This window comes from Lacerta agilis, chromosome 4 (genome assembly GCF_009819535.1).
Source record: "Lacerta agilis isolate rLacAgi1 chromosome 4, rLacAgi1.pri, whole genome shotgun sequence".
In the NCBI taxonomy this organism is placed as follows: Eukaryota; Metazoa; Chordata; class Lepidosauria; order Squamata; family Lacertidae; genus Lacerta; species Lacerta agilis.
Genome location: NC_046315.1, coordinates 63,072,320 through 63,084,626, shown reverse-complemented (window position 1 = coordinate 63,084,626; position 12,307 = coordinate 63,072,320). Strand labels below are relative to the sequence as shown.

At 41.4% G+C, this 12,307-nt stretch overlaps 1 protein-coding gene across 5 annotated transcripts in view; it reads right to left on the bottom strand.

The window, feature by feature from the left end:
• Window positions 1-727: 727 nt before the first annotated feature.
• Window positions 728-12,307, bottom strand: part of RS1 (retinoschisin 1) — a 30,519-nt gene continuing 18,939 nt past the window's right edge. For 4 of the 5 annotated variants that reach the window (XM_033147325.1, XM_033147321.1, XM_033147327.1 and 1 more), the window contains 5 exons: window positions 8,613-8,638; window positions 6,534-6,639; window positions 3,891-4,032; window positions 2,744-2,939; window positions 728-1,143 (listed from right to left, as the gene is read on the bottom strand). In XM_033147325.1, coding sequence (XP_033003216.1) covers window positions 991-1,143; window positions 2,744-2,939; window positions 3,891-4,032; window positions 6,534-6,639; window positions 8,613-8,638 — 623 coding nt within the window. In that variant the 3' untranslated portion in view covers window positions 728-990. Of the gene's footprint in view, window positions 1,144-2,743; window positions 2,940-3,890; window positions 4,033-6,533; window positions 6,640-8,612; window positions 8,640-12,307 lie in introns of all 5 variants that reach the window. The other variant, XM_033147326.1, reaches the window with a different exon arrangement.

Here is a 12,307-nt window from a genome sequence, read left to right as displayed (position 1 = left end):
CAAATGCTAGGACTTCCCCTCCAATGTATGTCTTGTGCCATCACTATGTTTTGTCAACAATGGATGCCCCTTTTTTATCCGGATCTTTTGTTGCATGGATACTTTCTCTCCTCCTTGCATTGCTGTTCAATGCAGCTGTTTTGTTGCTTTGTCGCTACTTGTGTTCTAGTTTTATTTTATTTTACTATTTTAATGTATACAGTATTGTAATTGTGTTAATAATGAAATTTTTGCTACCTGCCCTCAAACTATTCACAAACAACAAATAAATAAATAATGCTCAGCAGAGGGAGGGAGAGACGGCTCAGCAGTTTCCTTTGAACAACAACAGCAACAAACCGAAACTCTTAGGAACATGTCGTTTAACCTTAATCTAAGGACTTGTGATTGGCTCCTCCATTAAGACCTGCCTTAAGTCTAATTAAGCATCAGCAAAGCTTGACATTGTGTGCAATAAGAAACTTATTTCCTCCTTTTTTTGCACAGGCCATTCTGTACTTTCATGAGAGCTTCATAAAAATCAAGTCAAAGCCTTTCCCTTTCACCACCAACTCCTCCCACCCCCGGAGCTGAAACAGGAAATATAATGCAACATGAGATCATGGATATGTGGATATCAATTTCATCTCAAAATTGGGCTCTTGGGTTCTATTGATTTAGACCAGGCTTCCTCAACTTCGGCCCTCCAGATGTTTTTGGCGTACAACTCCCATAATCCCTAGCTAGCAGGACCAGTGGTCAGGGATGATGGGAATTGTATTCTCAAAACATCTGGAGGGCCGAGGTTGAGGAAACCTGATTTAGACTTCCATTAAAGCTTCCATAGTTGTGGAAGGTGCAAGTCACAGCAAAAGGGATAATGCTTACATTTTTTTTATAGTACACTGAGATACATGAGGAACCTACTCATTCTATTCTTTGTACTTCTATATCTTGCTAATGCCTCCCATCTCTTTCCCTTGCAATGTCATGTGGTGCTGAAATTTAGCATCAAGCACACTTATTCATGCATACAAGCAGCTCCATCCTGATGGCAATGCGCACATGCCAGCCAAGTGGTATCAAGCGAATGTAGCGTGAGACAATGGGTGGGCGCAGAAGGTTCTGCACAGAAGATGATCTGTCTGAATTTCCATAGAAAACCTACAGAAGACAAAAAGAAAAAAGAAAGGTCAGGGAGTGGGGACAGAGTTCATTTCACAGAAGTCAGGATCGAGGCCTTAACTTCCTTTAATTCTGCATTCAGTAAGTTGGAAACATATTTAGCGACTTAAATTATTTCATGTCACTAATTTACCAAGCAATACTGCTGCTGGTTTCTGTCACTAGAAGCAAATTACCGTACTTGCAATTACATGGTGCATGTTGCCAAATTCTGCTTGGGGAGATAAACCAACCTCTCCACAGCTAAATTATGTTTATACAATAATAGGCTTTCCAGGGCATTTAGTTTCATCCTGGCATGTAGCATGGCTAGTCAAATCCATGAAGAAACCACTAGTATAAATGAGTAAGTGTCATAAATGTATTGGCTCTACATAGAGTAAAAATGTTTACGACGGAAATGTTTCTGCTTGTAATTCTTGTCAGTTTTCTCAATTTAGATCAAATGCAGATTTTGCTCCAGTGTAATCAAATCAAGGCTAATGCAGATTCTTTTTCTCATCCTTTCCCATTCAAATTCTCTATTCAAATGTTGTTGTTATTATTATTAATACAGAATTTTATTCAGATTCTTTTTTTGTTTTTGTTTTGGATATCGGTGAAACAAAAGGCATGGCAAGTCCAAACTTCAGGGAGATTTGGGATCGACTGGCAATTAGCTTAGAAGCTCCAGGTTGTGAAAGCTTGTGCTCTGAATTCCCCAATTCTGAACTTGGGTGCAGCAAAATTGACAATAAATTATATGCTAAAGAGGTGGCAGAATATGGTATTCAATGTGGACTTTGCCACTTTGGAATGCAGCTATAACAAGTAGTGGATTGTATGAGAATCTATCTGCTTAAAAATATCATACTCATTGCAACATCCTCTATTATACATAGCAGTGCTCTTTACAACCTTTGTCCCCACCCCACCCCCCTACAGTTTACTCAGGAGAAAATAATTTATTTCCAGTGCTGTGGTGTTTTAAAACTTCTGCTTCTTTCTACAGTATATTTCACATTACATAAACAGTTTTTCTAAATAAATGTGGCACTGCTTACCTCCCACTAGATTCCCTATCAACAGTATCAGGGAAACTCAACCTTCTAATCAGTTCTAGATGTAGGAAAGTTGTTGCATGTAGCAACTGGTTCCTCTGGACATTTCCATATCTGTCAAAACACACATGCAGCCAGTTCAATGGCAACCTTCCTAGATGAGCGTTGTGATGGCTGGCCACACACATTCACCCTTCTGATTTATTTCCTTATCTATTTGTTTACTGCCCTGCATGATCAACTGAAGTATGGTGTATAAATTTTTTAAGAGTAAATATTCTTTGTCCCTCACTTTATCGGGGCACATGAGTTGGACAAAATGATTTTAACCACTAAGAAGTAACCCCCAATACGTGGGTTTAGAATCTCAGTCTTGGACTCAAATTTGATCGTCAAGTACTGAAATCAAGTCAATGAATACTAGGATTCATTTTTATTTGAAAGGGATTATTCATCTTGACACACTCTGTTCTGAGCAGATGGCAATGCGGGGATATCTTCAGAAAATGCATCTTTCAGAAAATGCATCTCATACTGACCCTGTTGTTTCCTGTCTGATCCTTGTAATAGACCCAGTTCAGGTTTTCGTCAGTCCTGTACTGCACACTGTATTTTGTCATCCATTCGTCTGCATCACACCGACCTTGTGTGATTATTCCTGAAATAACTTTGATTTCCTTCAGGTCAATTTGCAGCCACTGGTTTGCGTCTTGGTATTTGGAGAGCCAGGCACACCTGTTAAGAGTTGCAGGAGAAAGACATAGAAGGTTATGTCCTATACTACTTGCCAGTGAATGAGATGTGTTCTCTGAGGTCAAAGGTGTATGCAATTACAGCTGACAATGGCATGCTAGAAGTAACTTCTCTGGGACAATTTGGCAGCAGCGCTCAGACGCGTTTGCTGCAGTTGTGCCTGTGCCTCTTAACTCCACATTTTGCCATTTTGATTTATGTGTAATACCCTTGGTGAGTCAAATAGCACTAGCACAACTATTAGTTGCATAGCATTCAGACATTTTGCACGTAGGAAAATGACAAGGAAATGTACACTATATGCCTTTCTGGCACATTATATACACAACCTGCAAGCAAACCAAGAGGAATGCAGGGTGCATGCTCATTGTCATATAATTTCCCTGCAAACAAGTGAGAAGTAATGCTCCATAAAAACTAGCTATAATCTAATCTCTGCATAAACTTTGCACAAGCAAATTAGAGCAAATGCTCAATAGATAGGTAATTTGGAGGAGCCGTATCAAAATGTATTAATACAGCCAGCAGGAAGAACAATTTGTTGACATGGTAGTTGGGAGGAAGAGACAGCTGAGGGAACAAAAACCAGGAGGAAGTGGGTCAGCACAACAGCAAAGAGCAGAGGTAGTTGAGCAGACTTCTAGAAAGAGGGGAGAGAGAGAGAGAGAAAGGAAGGAAGGAAGGAAGGAAGGAAGGAAGGAAGGAAGGAAGGAAGGAAGGAAGAAAGAAAGAAAGAAAGAAAGAAAGAAAGAAAGAAAGAAAGAAAGAAAGAAAGAAAGAAAGAAAGAAAGAAAGAGAGAGAAAGAAAGAAAGAAAGAAAGAAAGAAAGAAAGAAAGAAAGAAAGAAAGAAAGAAAGAAAGAAAGAAAGTTTTACATAGTGTCTGGCTGACTCTTTACTGGTCAAAACATTAGCAGGAAGATGTGCTGCTTACCCAAAACCTTGCCCATTAAGCCGGGCCTTGTTTGCAATCCATGAAGTGTACCATCCAGTGTACTGCTCTGGACTGGAGCAGCTTATCTGGTCTGGAGTAACAGCTCCTGACTCAAAACCAAGTGGCTTGTGATAGGGACATTCTGTAATCGAACAACAAACATTTTCAAAAGAGAGTGTGCACAGGTACAAAAAGCTCCTTCTTTATCTCAGGGCTGGGGAACATCTGGCCCTCCAGATGTTGAAGGATATCCACTCCCAACATCCCTGACCACTGGCCACTGGGGCTGATAGGAGTTGGAGTTCAAAAGCATCAGAGAGGCCATAGATTCCCTGGCCCTAAGGCTCTCTTACAGAGGGTGAAATGCAGACTTTGTTTTATTAGTAGACTGCAGCATTTAGGAAGATTAGAAATTGGGTTGCTTTGTTTCCTTTATTCCTTTTGTTGATTTCTGAGACCGTAACTTTGCTTTTCTAGCCCATTGAAAGTATGGTGCCTGCATACTTTCACCAGCCAAAAAAGGTACACAAAACTGTCTTTGGAATGTGGGAGGCCACTGTCAGAATTGTGGCTGTGTTGGACCTGCATGGAGTTGCCCTTTGTATGAATTTTGGTTTCATGCTGTTTCTCATTTTCCCATCTTCAGTTCTCCACATTTCCACAACAGTTGGCTATTTTTTTAAAAAAATCCTCATGTAAACTCATCAGCATATTAGTGCAAATTTCATATTTGTATGTGATTTTGACAGATCACTTTTGCAAACCCATTTTGGAATGCTATGTTTATGGCAGGATGCATTTTTATTTTTTATTTTGCACAATTTACTCTGGTATATGAACTTTTGTATGTATTGCTTGGATGGAGAAGCGGAATGCTGCAAAATTCTGAGAAGTGTGAATGAGATAGATTTGCCTTTAAATACGAACTGAATCCAATGCCTTACCCCTCCTTAATCATCACTTTCCTTTCGATACTACCTATGAACTCCCTGTAATGAGGTGATGCAATGGCCTGTAGGCTATGCAAATAAAGTTTGTTGTTGTTGTTGTTCCCTGTAATGAGGGCATATTTTGTAGTCTCCATCACCATGGAAATCACAATGACCATATGTGTTGAAGACTTGCAAACTATGGTAAGTAAAACTGGTCTGAACTGCCTGCAATGTGGCAGGCTACAATGTTTACAAGAAACGAGAGTTTTATTTTTAGTAGCACTAATCTCTAGCTAACACAATCATAATATACTTAGTAACCTTCTGTTCTAGAAAACCGTCGTGGAGAAAGAAATTACCAGACAGATGTCAGGGGACTGATGGACCAAGTCAGTTAAATTATTTCATGCTGTTACCATTGACCTTAGAAGTCTCTCTGTATGCTGTGCATTAGAATGGCATCCCTGCCTAGTTTCTACCATCGTATATCTTTTCTCCGTAATATGGCATTCGAAGGTGAAGCTCTTTCTCAGCTAATACTACTATGTGGTTTTAGTTATAATGAAGTTGGGGGGAAATTACATGGTTGCATTTATTTTTTAAAAATAATAATTAAAAAATTAAAAACAAATTAACACAAGAACCTTTTAATGAGGGTGAAAGAGGAGAGCGCAAAATATGGTCTGAAGCTCAACATCAAAAAAACTAAGATCATGGTCACTGGTCCCATCACCTCCTGGCAAATAGAAGGGGAAGAAATGGAGGCAGTGAGAGATTTCACTTTCTTGGGTTCCATGATCACTGCAGATGGTGACAGCAGTCACGAAATTAGAAGACGCCTGCTTCTTGGGAGAAAAGCAATGACAAACCTAGACAGCATCTTAAAAAGCAAAGACATCACCTTGCCGACAAAGGTCCGTATAGTTAAAGCTATGGCTTTCGAAGTAGTAATGTATGGAAGTGAGAGCTGGACCATAAAGAAGGCTGATCGCCGAAGAATTGATGCTTTTGCATTATGGTGCTGGAGGAGACTCTTGATAGTCCCATGGACTGCAAGAAGATCAAACCTATCCATTCTTAAGGAAATCAGCCCCGAATGCTCACAGGAAGCACAGATCCTGAAGCTGAGGCTCCAATACTTTGGCCACCTTATGAGAAAAGAAGACTCCCTGGAAAAGACCCTGATGTTGGGAAAGATTGAGGGTACAAGGAGAAGGGGACGACAGAGGATGAGGTGGTTGGACAGTGTTCTCAAAGCTACCAACATGAGTCTGACCAAACTGTGGGAGGCAGTGGAAGACAGGAGTGCCTGGCGTGCTCTGGTCCACGGGGTCACGAAGAGTTGGACACGACTAAACGACTAAACAACAACAACAGCAAAATTTTGCAAAGACGAGAATCAAACCTTCTAGATGTTGCTCAACTACAACTCCCATGGGCCATGCTGGCTGGGGCTGATGAGAGTTGGAATCTGGAGGGTCACCAGTTCTCCAGCTCCACCATAGGTAGCGATGTCCTCAGTGACTTTCCTTCAACATTGACATTCAGTTCCCCAGGGTGTGCCAAAGCCCAAGCCTTCTCCTGAAAAAGTGCTAAATATTTGTTTATTTTAAATTAAAACTGGCTTTGGGTGGCTGCGATGGAGGCCTTACTCACAGGTTAAGTAAATATAGGCCTGTGCTAGAAGCCATGACCAGTCAAAAGTTCTTACCTGGCATGCATTCCAGATTGTTCGTCCCCGAGGACCATACGGAATTTGGACTTCCCTGACAATCACATTTACAGGCTTTACTGTGCCAGTGTTCCAGTCTGTCATCCTAACAGAGCAGAAATGAAGAAGGAAAGAAGCAAACTGGTGTAAATCCTGTTCTCTTAATCCCTACCATTTCCACTGGCCAACACAAGAAATCCAAATCACTGCCATTTTGACATAGCAACAAAGGACAGCTCAAAGTGTAGGAGGATGATCGCTATATACCTGAATATAAGTTCCTAAGGGACACTATGCTTTTATGTAGAGGAGTCTCAGAGCTAATCTGCTGTGGAGAATATCTGTCGTTACTTACTAGGTTTCTCAATTTGAGTACAAATTCAAAGGGAGCTTTTATTTTAGAAATCTCAGGCAGATTCTCTGCAGTGCCCAAGAGAAAATTGGGAAACAATGCAATTCATCAGAAATCTGTTTTGCTCTATTTGCTAGAGCAGCCAAAATACTGAGCAGAGACCTATGTGCATATTAATCAGACTGACTGTATAAATTGACCAGTTCCCTACATTTAATTTCATGTTGCAAGTTGCAGGTGACTCTTTTGTATTACTTTTGATGATATTTTATAATGTTTGTTTAAACAATAAAAGCTTGAGGTACCGGTAGCAATAGCTCCATGACAGAGCAACTGCTTTGCATGCAGAAGTCCCTAGGTTCAAGCCTGGCATCACCAGAATGGAAGAGAACCCTGTTTGAAATTCCAGAGAGTCGCTGCCAGTTAGTTGCTAGGTGAGGTAGGTGAGACAATGGTCAGACTAGGAGTTTAAGGCAGCTTCCTGTGTTGCTAGACACCATGGCAGCCGTTATCAGGCTTTGCTTCTCTCCTCCCTGCCCACCCAAAATCCATCCTCTCTTCTTGCTTAAATAACTACCAAAGCTAATGTGAAACACAGCAGTTTGTGTGGGTAGGTGTGCAGCTCTCAATTTAAATAATAAAAAACAGCTTCTAAAAGCAAGGGGAAGAACAAGATGTGAAATTAATCATGTACATTTAAAGAAATTAGCATTACTAAGATAGCAAGTGCACCCTGATGGCATCATAACAAAGCGTGGTAGAGAATGGGCAGCAGGCCATACAACTTGCCCTCATAGCCAATGAATTATCATTTAATCATTACAGGCAGGAAAGGGAAGCAGGCAGATAGATGTGTGATGTTGCATTGCAGTATACGGCAACGTGCAGCAGCTTAGCTGTGGTACCTTGTGGGGAAAGGGCCAAGCACTCTGCAAACTACTTGCGTAGGAAAGCATTTAAAGTTTCTATGGTATCATAAAAGCAAACATGTTTTCAAGAGGCTGAGCGAGTCAGAAGGAAACAAAAAAATCAGAATGGTATAACGATTTAGTGGTTGCAAGCATATGAATATGCACACTGCTGACATTTCCTTAGGTAGGATACAGTCCAAGGTACGAATCCAGTGGCGCACCCCCCTCCCCCAGTCCTAAAAGTGGTTGTTCTGCAGGGGCGCCTTTGGAAGGCAAGCTGATATATATATATATGCATGTGTGGATATGAGAGTAGGTAGGTAAGGTATGTCACTCTAGGTCATGGCCCAAACTGTTGAATAAATCCCCATTCTGCTACAAAATTCACTAGATGACCTTGGGACAGTCACCATCTCTCAGCCTAACCAACCTCACAAGGTGTTTATGGAAGTAAAGTGGAGAGTGGGGGAGAGCCATGCATGTGACCTTGAGCTCCTTGAAGGAATGGGATAGAAATAGACTAATAAAAACAACAAAAGGAATAATGAAAGATACATTTGGTAAAGCGTCTCTGTCCAGTAGACATGGCATCAAATATGAGTTTGTTTAAAGTAAGTTCATAATATTCCGGTACTATGCAAACACTGGAGGGGTGTGCTATTAAATATTTGCCAGAAATCATCCAAGGACTAAATGACCTGAAAACATAAATATCAATACTATACTCTAATCAGTGGGTGCTGGAATGGTCAGCACGGGTCTGGATAAAGCTCTAAAAATATTTTGATATTATACAAAGAAGTTTAAAGGACCTACCTCTGCTGGTGACAATGCCAGCATGGCTGTACAGCAGAGATAATGCAGCATGGTGGGAAACGACAAGAAAACGACAGTTAAAAGCATAGCGATAACTCGTGAGGTACTGAAATGAATGGGAAAAGGTATGGAAATGAATCACATGGTTGCTCATGCATCATGAAGTACCGCATTGCAATGGATGGCAAACTGTGGGCAGAAGCAAAATTGGAGAAAATTGTACTTTGCATAAGTTGTTTGTTATGAATTAGCCAGAGCACAAGGAAGAAGTGCACTCCAAACTCCCTAATGTTAATCAAATCTGGCTGGATATGTTTTCCTTCCTGAAGTTTCTTAACTTAGTTTCTTACCTCTCTCTTTGCACACTATGAAGGACCCTCTCTCTTTGCACACAACCCAGGACCCTCCAGATGTTTTGGACTACAACTCTCAGCCTCAGCTGGAAAGTCACAAGATGGCACCTGCCTCAAATCAACAATTCCTTCTAAACCAGATGTCAGGCACATTTGGTTCTCCAGGTGTGTTACTGAACATCAGCTCCAGCAAGCATGGCCAAGAGCCAGGGATGATGGGAGTTGTAGTTCAGCAACATCTGGAGATTCCCCATACCTGTTCCAGACAGTAGGGATCTGATATACACACAGAGTTTCCTTGATGGGAAAGGTTTCCCCATTCATAGCAATGCATAGTGTACTGGTATCTCCATTTACGCAAAGATGACCATATAAAGGTGTGGTCCTGCTTGTAGGGAAACTCTGCGTGTGCAATCAGAGTACATAAGGAATTCTAGCCCAGAGCATTTTGATCTTTATTTTTTAAAGACCAAGAATCCTGCGGCAGCTTAAAGACTAACAAATTGGTGGAGGTTTCATGGGTTACTGCCCACTTTGGCACAATGTGGTTTAAAGGGAGATAAGAAAATCAAGAAAACTAAAGAGGCAACAGTAGAAGCTGTATAGCTCCATTTCAAGGAATTCCAGTTAGCATGATCCATGTCTACTGCAGTCAGAGACAGCTGGTGCCATGCAGCTAGTGTTCACTGGTGATATGTTTACATAGCATGGAAAATTGTGCAAATACCTAAAGTGAGATGGTTCAGGCAACACGTAGATCTAGATGGGTGATCTATCCTGTCTGCCCTCTCTGCCAACTCAATACTTGACTATGTTTTCCTCTAACATAAGAGTGGACAGAAGGTAGATCTGAATCTACACAGGTATCTCTGTGTTGTTTGCAGTAGATCAGCACAGGTTTCTGAGTCTCAGCTGTTTAACAACAGCAGCAACAAAAAACTATTCACACCCCCAATTAACCAGGAAGGCGGGTGTCTGTTCAGTTCTGGGAACCAACCCTACATTTATGGGCTCAGAATTCTTTACTTCCAACTTTTGCACCGGGATCTGGTTGGTGAATCTTGGGGTTTTAGGATAAAAACAAAATAGATCCCCTAAGCTCAAAGTCTCGCCCTCGTCCCAGCCCCAGAAAATCTACCACGTATTCTCTTCAAATTCTCATACCTATTTTATTCCCCTCTTGATCAAACCTGCTGGGCTTTATCATAACAATTAGTTCACATCTGTCTGAACCCAACATAGATTGAGTAATACAAAATCCCAGTACAGTATAACAAAAAGTGGATTCAGACAAACAACAATTCTGCAGTGACCACTAATTTATTTTTAGTTATAATATGGGTTGTTATCTTTCAGGTTCCCTAAGTGCTCTAGGGGAAACAACTTAAACAAGTACATATATTCAATTCCATTTGTTAGTGCTTCAGCACCAGGTCTTTTCCCAACCCCACAGCATTTTTCTTCATCAGGTGACTCCAGTCAATCAGGAATCACATGGCAAATACCATGTTCCCATATCGGCAATCAGACCTTTCCTCACTATGAATGGCTGGGGGGGGGGGGGAGAGTGTTTATCCCTGTTGCTAGGATCCTATTAATGCCTGGGGTGTGTGTGTGTGTGAGCGCAGGAGATTCCGTTAATGGAATTTTAATGAGCACTAGAAGTACTTTTCCTGTTCTAAGATCAATGAAGGCCATATGAAAGATCAATGAAGGCACACATTCACAAGTAGAAACCAGGAGTTTCCAGAGAGTCCAAGGGATATTTTTGGAATCAAATGGGAAGATGTCGACAATGTCCTTGTATGGCCTGAATTTTGCTGGTATCTTACGAATCAGAATAAATTGCAGGATTGTTGAGAAAAATAATATATTTAGATATAGTTTTAATAGATTTCCCTCTTCTGTTTCATGAGCTATAAATATATTTACGTAATACAATTAGGACTGTTGTTTTTTCTACACATACTCTCTCACACACCTGTGTCTTTGTGCTGAATATTGATGTGAAAGCCGGGAGGACATGAACTCCCAGAGATCGTATTTCTGGTGTCTCCAGTTCAACTGACCTTGTCAGGTGGAGTTATTTTTTTCCACGATATTCAAGAAGTGGAGGTCAGAGGCTAGCACAGCATTTACAACTGTAGTGACACAAGGTGCTCAGCAGCAGCAAAGGACTACAAGATACAAATCAGACTTAAGATACGCCAACCAGTTGCCTAGCTGATAACAATAGCAATTTTACTGGATTATCTTTAGGGCCCCTCATCATAACCTATGGGTTCTCATCATAAACTAAATATATTCAGGGGTCATAAACATGGGCTTCCAGGTACCCATGGAGTCTCCTCTCCTGCTACCTCCCCCCCCCCCAAAAAAATAGGTTTGAAATAAGCATTGTACTGTAGCCATTGCAATAGGTTGTGTTGTGTGCTTAGCTGCGGTGCATGTGTTGCTCATGATAGTCGGTCCAGTTTTCCTGTGGCCCAAAAAGGTTGGGTCTTCTACATAGTGTGATACTGTAGGCAGGAATATGGCCGCCCTCCTATGTTAGTTTCTCTCTCTCTCTCTCTCTCTCTCTCTCTCTCTCTCTCTCTCTCTCACACACACACACACACACACACACACACACCCCCATCATGGCCAATGGTCAGGGATTATGGGAGTTTTAATTTAAAAAATAAAAGTGTACCATTTTCAGATACAGTGCTTCAGGACATTCTAGAACCAGCAAAACAAAACAAGTTTATTTAAGTGTATGTTTTGAAGAGGAAGCACCTAGGCCGCAACACTTAAAGCACATTTCTCCTCACAGAGCTTCAATTCCTAGCACCTTTAACAAAGGAGCACTGAGAGTTTTGACAGCCCCAATCCCAAATTCAAAGAGATGCCTGAAATCACATCCCCACTTCAATGTGTGATTGTCATTGCTGACACCACCCAAATTTCCAAGTGGTGTGAGATTCTAGGGGTAAAGGTAGAGGTAAGGGACCCCTGACAGTTAAGTCCAATCGTGAACAACTCTGGGGTTGCGGCGCTCATCTCACTTTACTGGCCAAGGGAGCCGATGTTTGTCCTCAGACAGTTTTTCCAGGTCATGTGGCCAGCATGACTAGGCCACTTCTGGTGAAACCAGAGCAGCGCACGGAAACGCTGTTTACCTTCCCGCCGGAGCGGTACCTATTTATCTACTTGCACTTTGACGTGCTTTCAAACTGCTACGTTGGCAGGAGCAGGGACCAAGCAACGGGAGCTCACCCCGTTCATATATTCAGACAGCACTAATATAGAATTCCTGAAGAGGGTAGCAAGTCTGTAAGATGGGCAGACATAAAGTTTGTT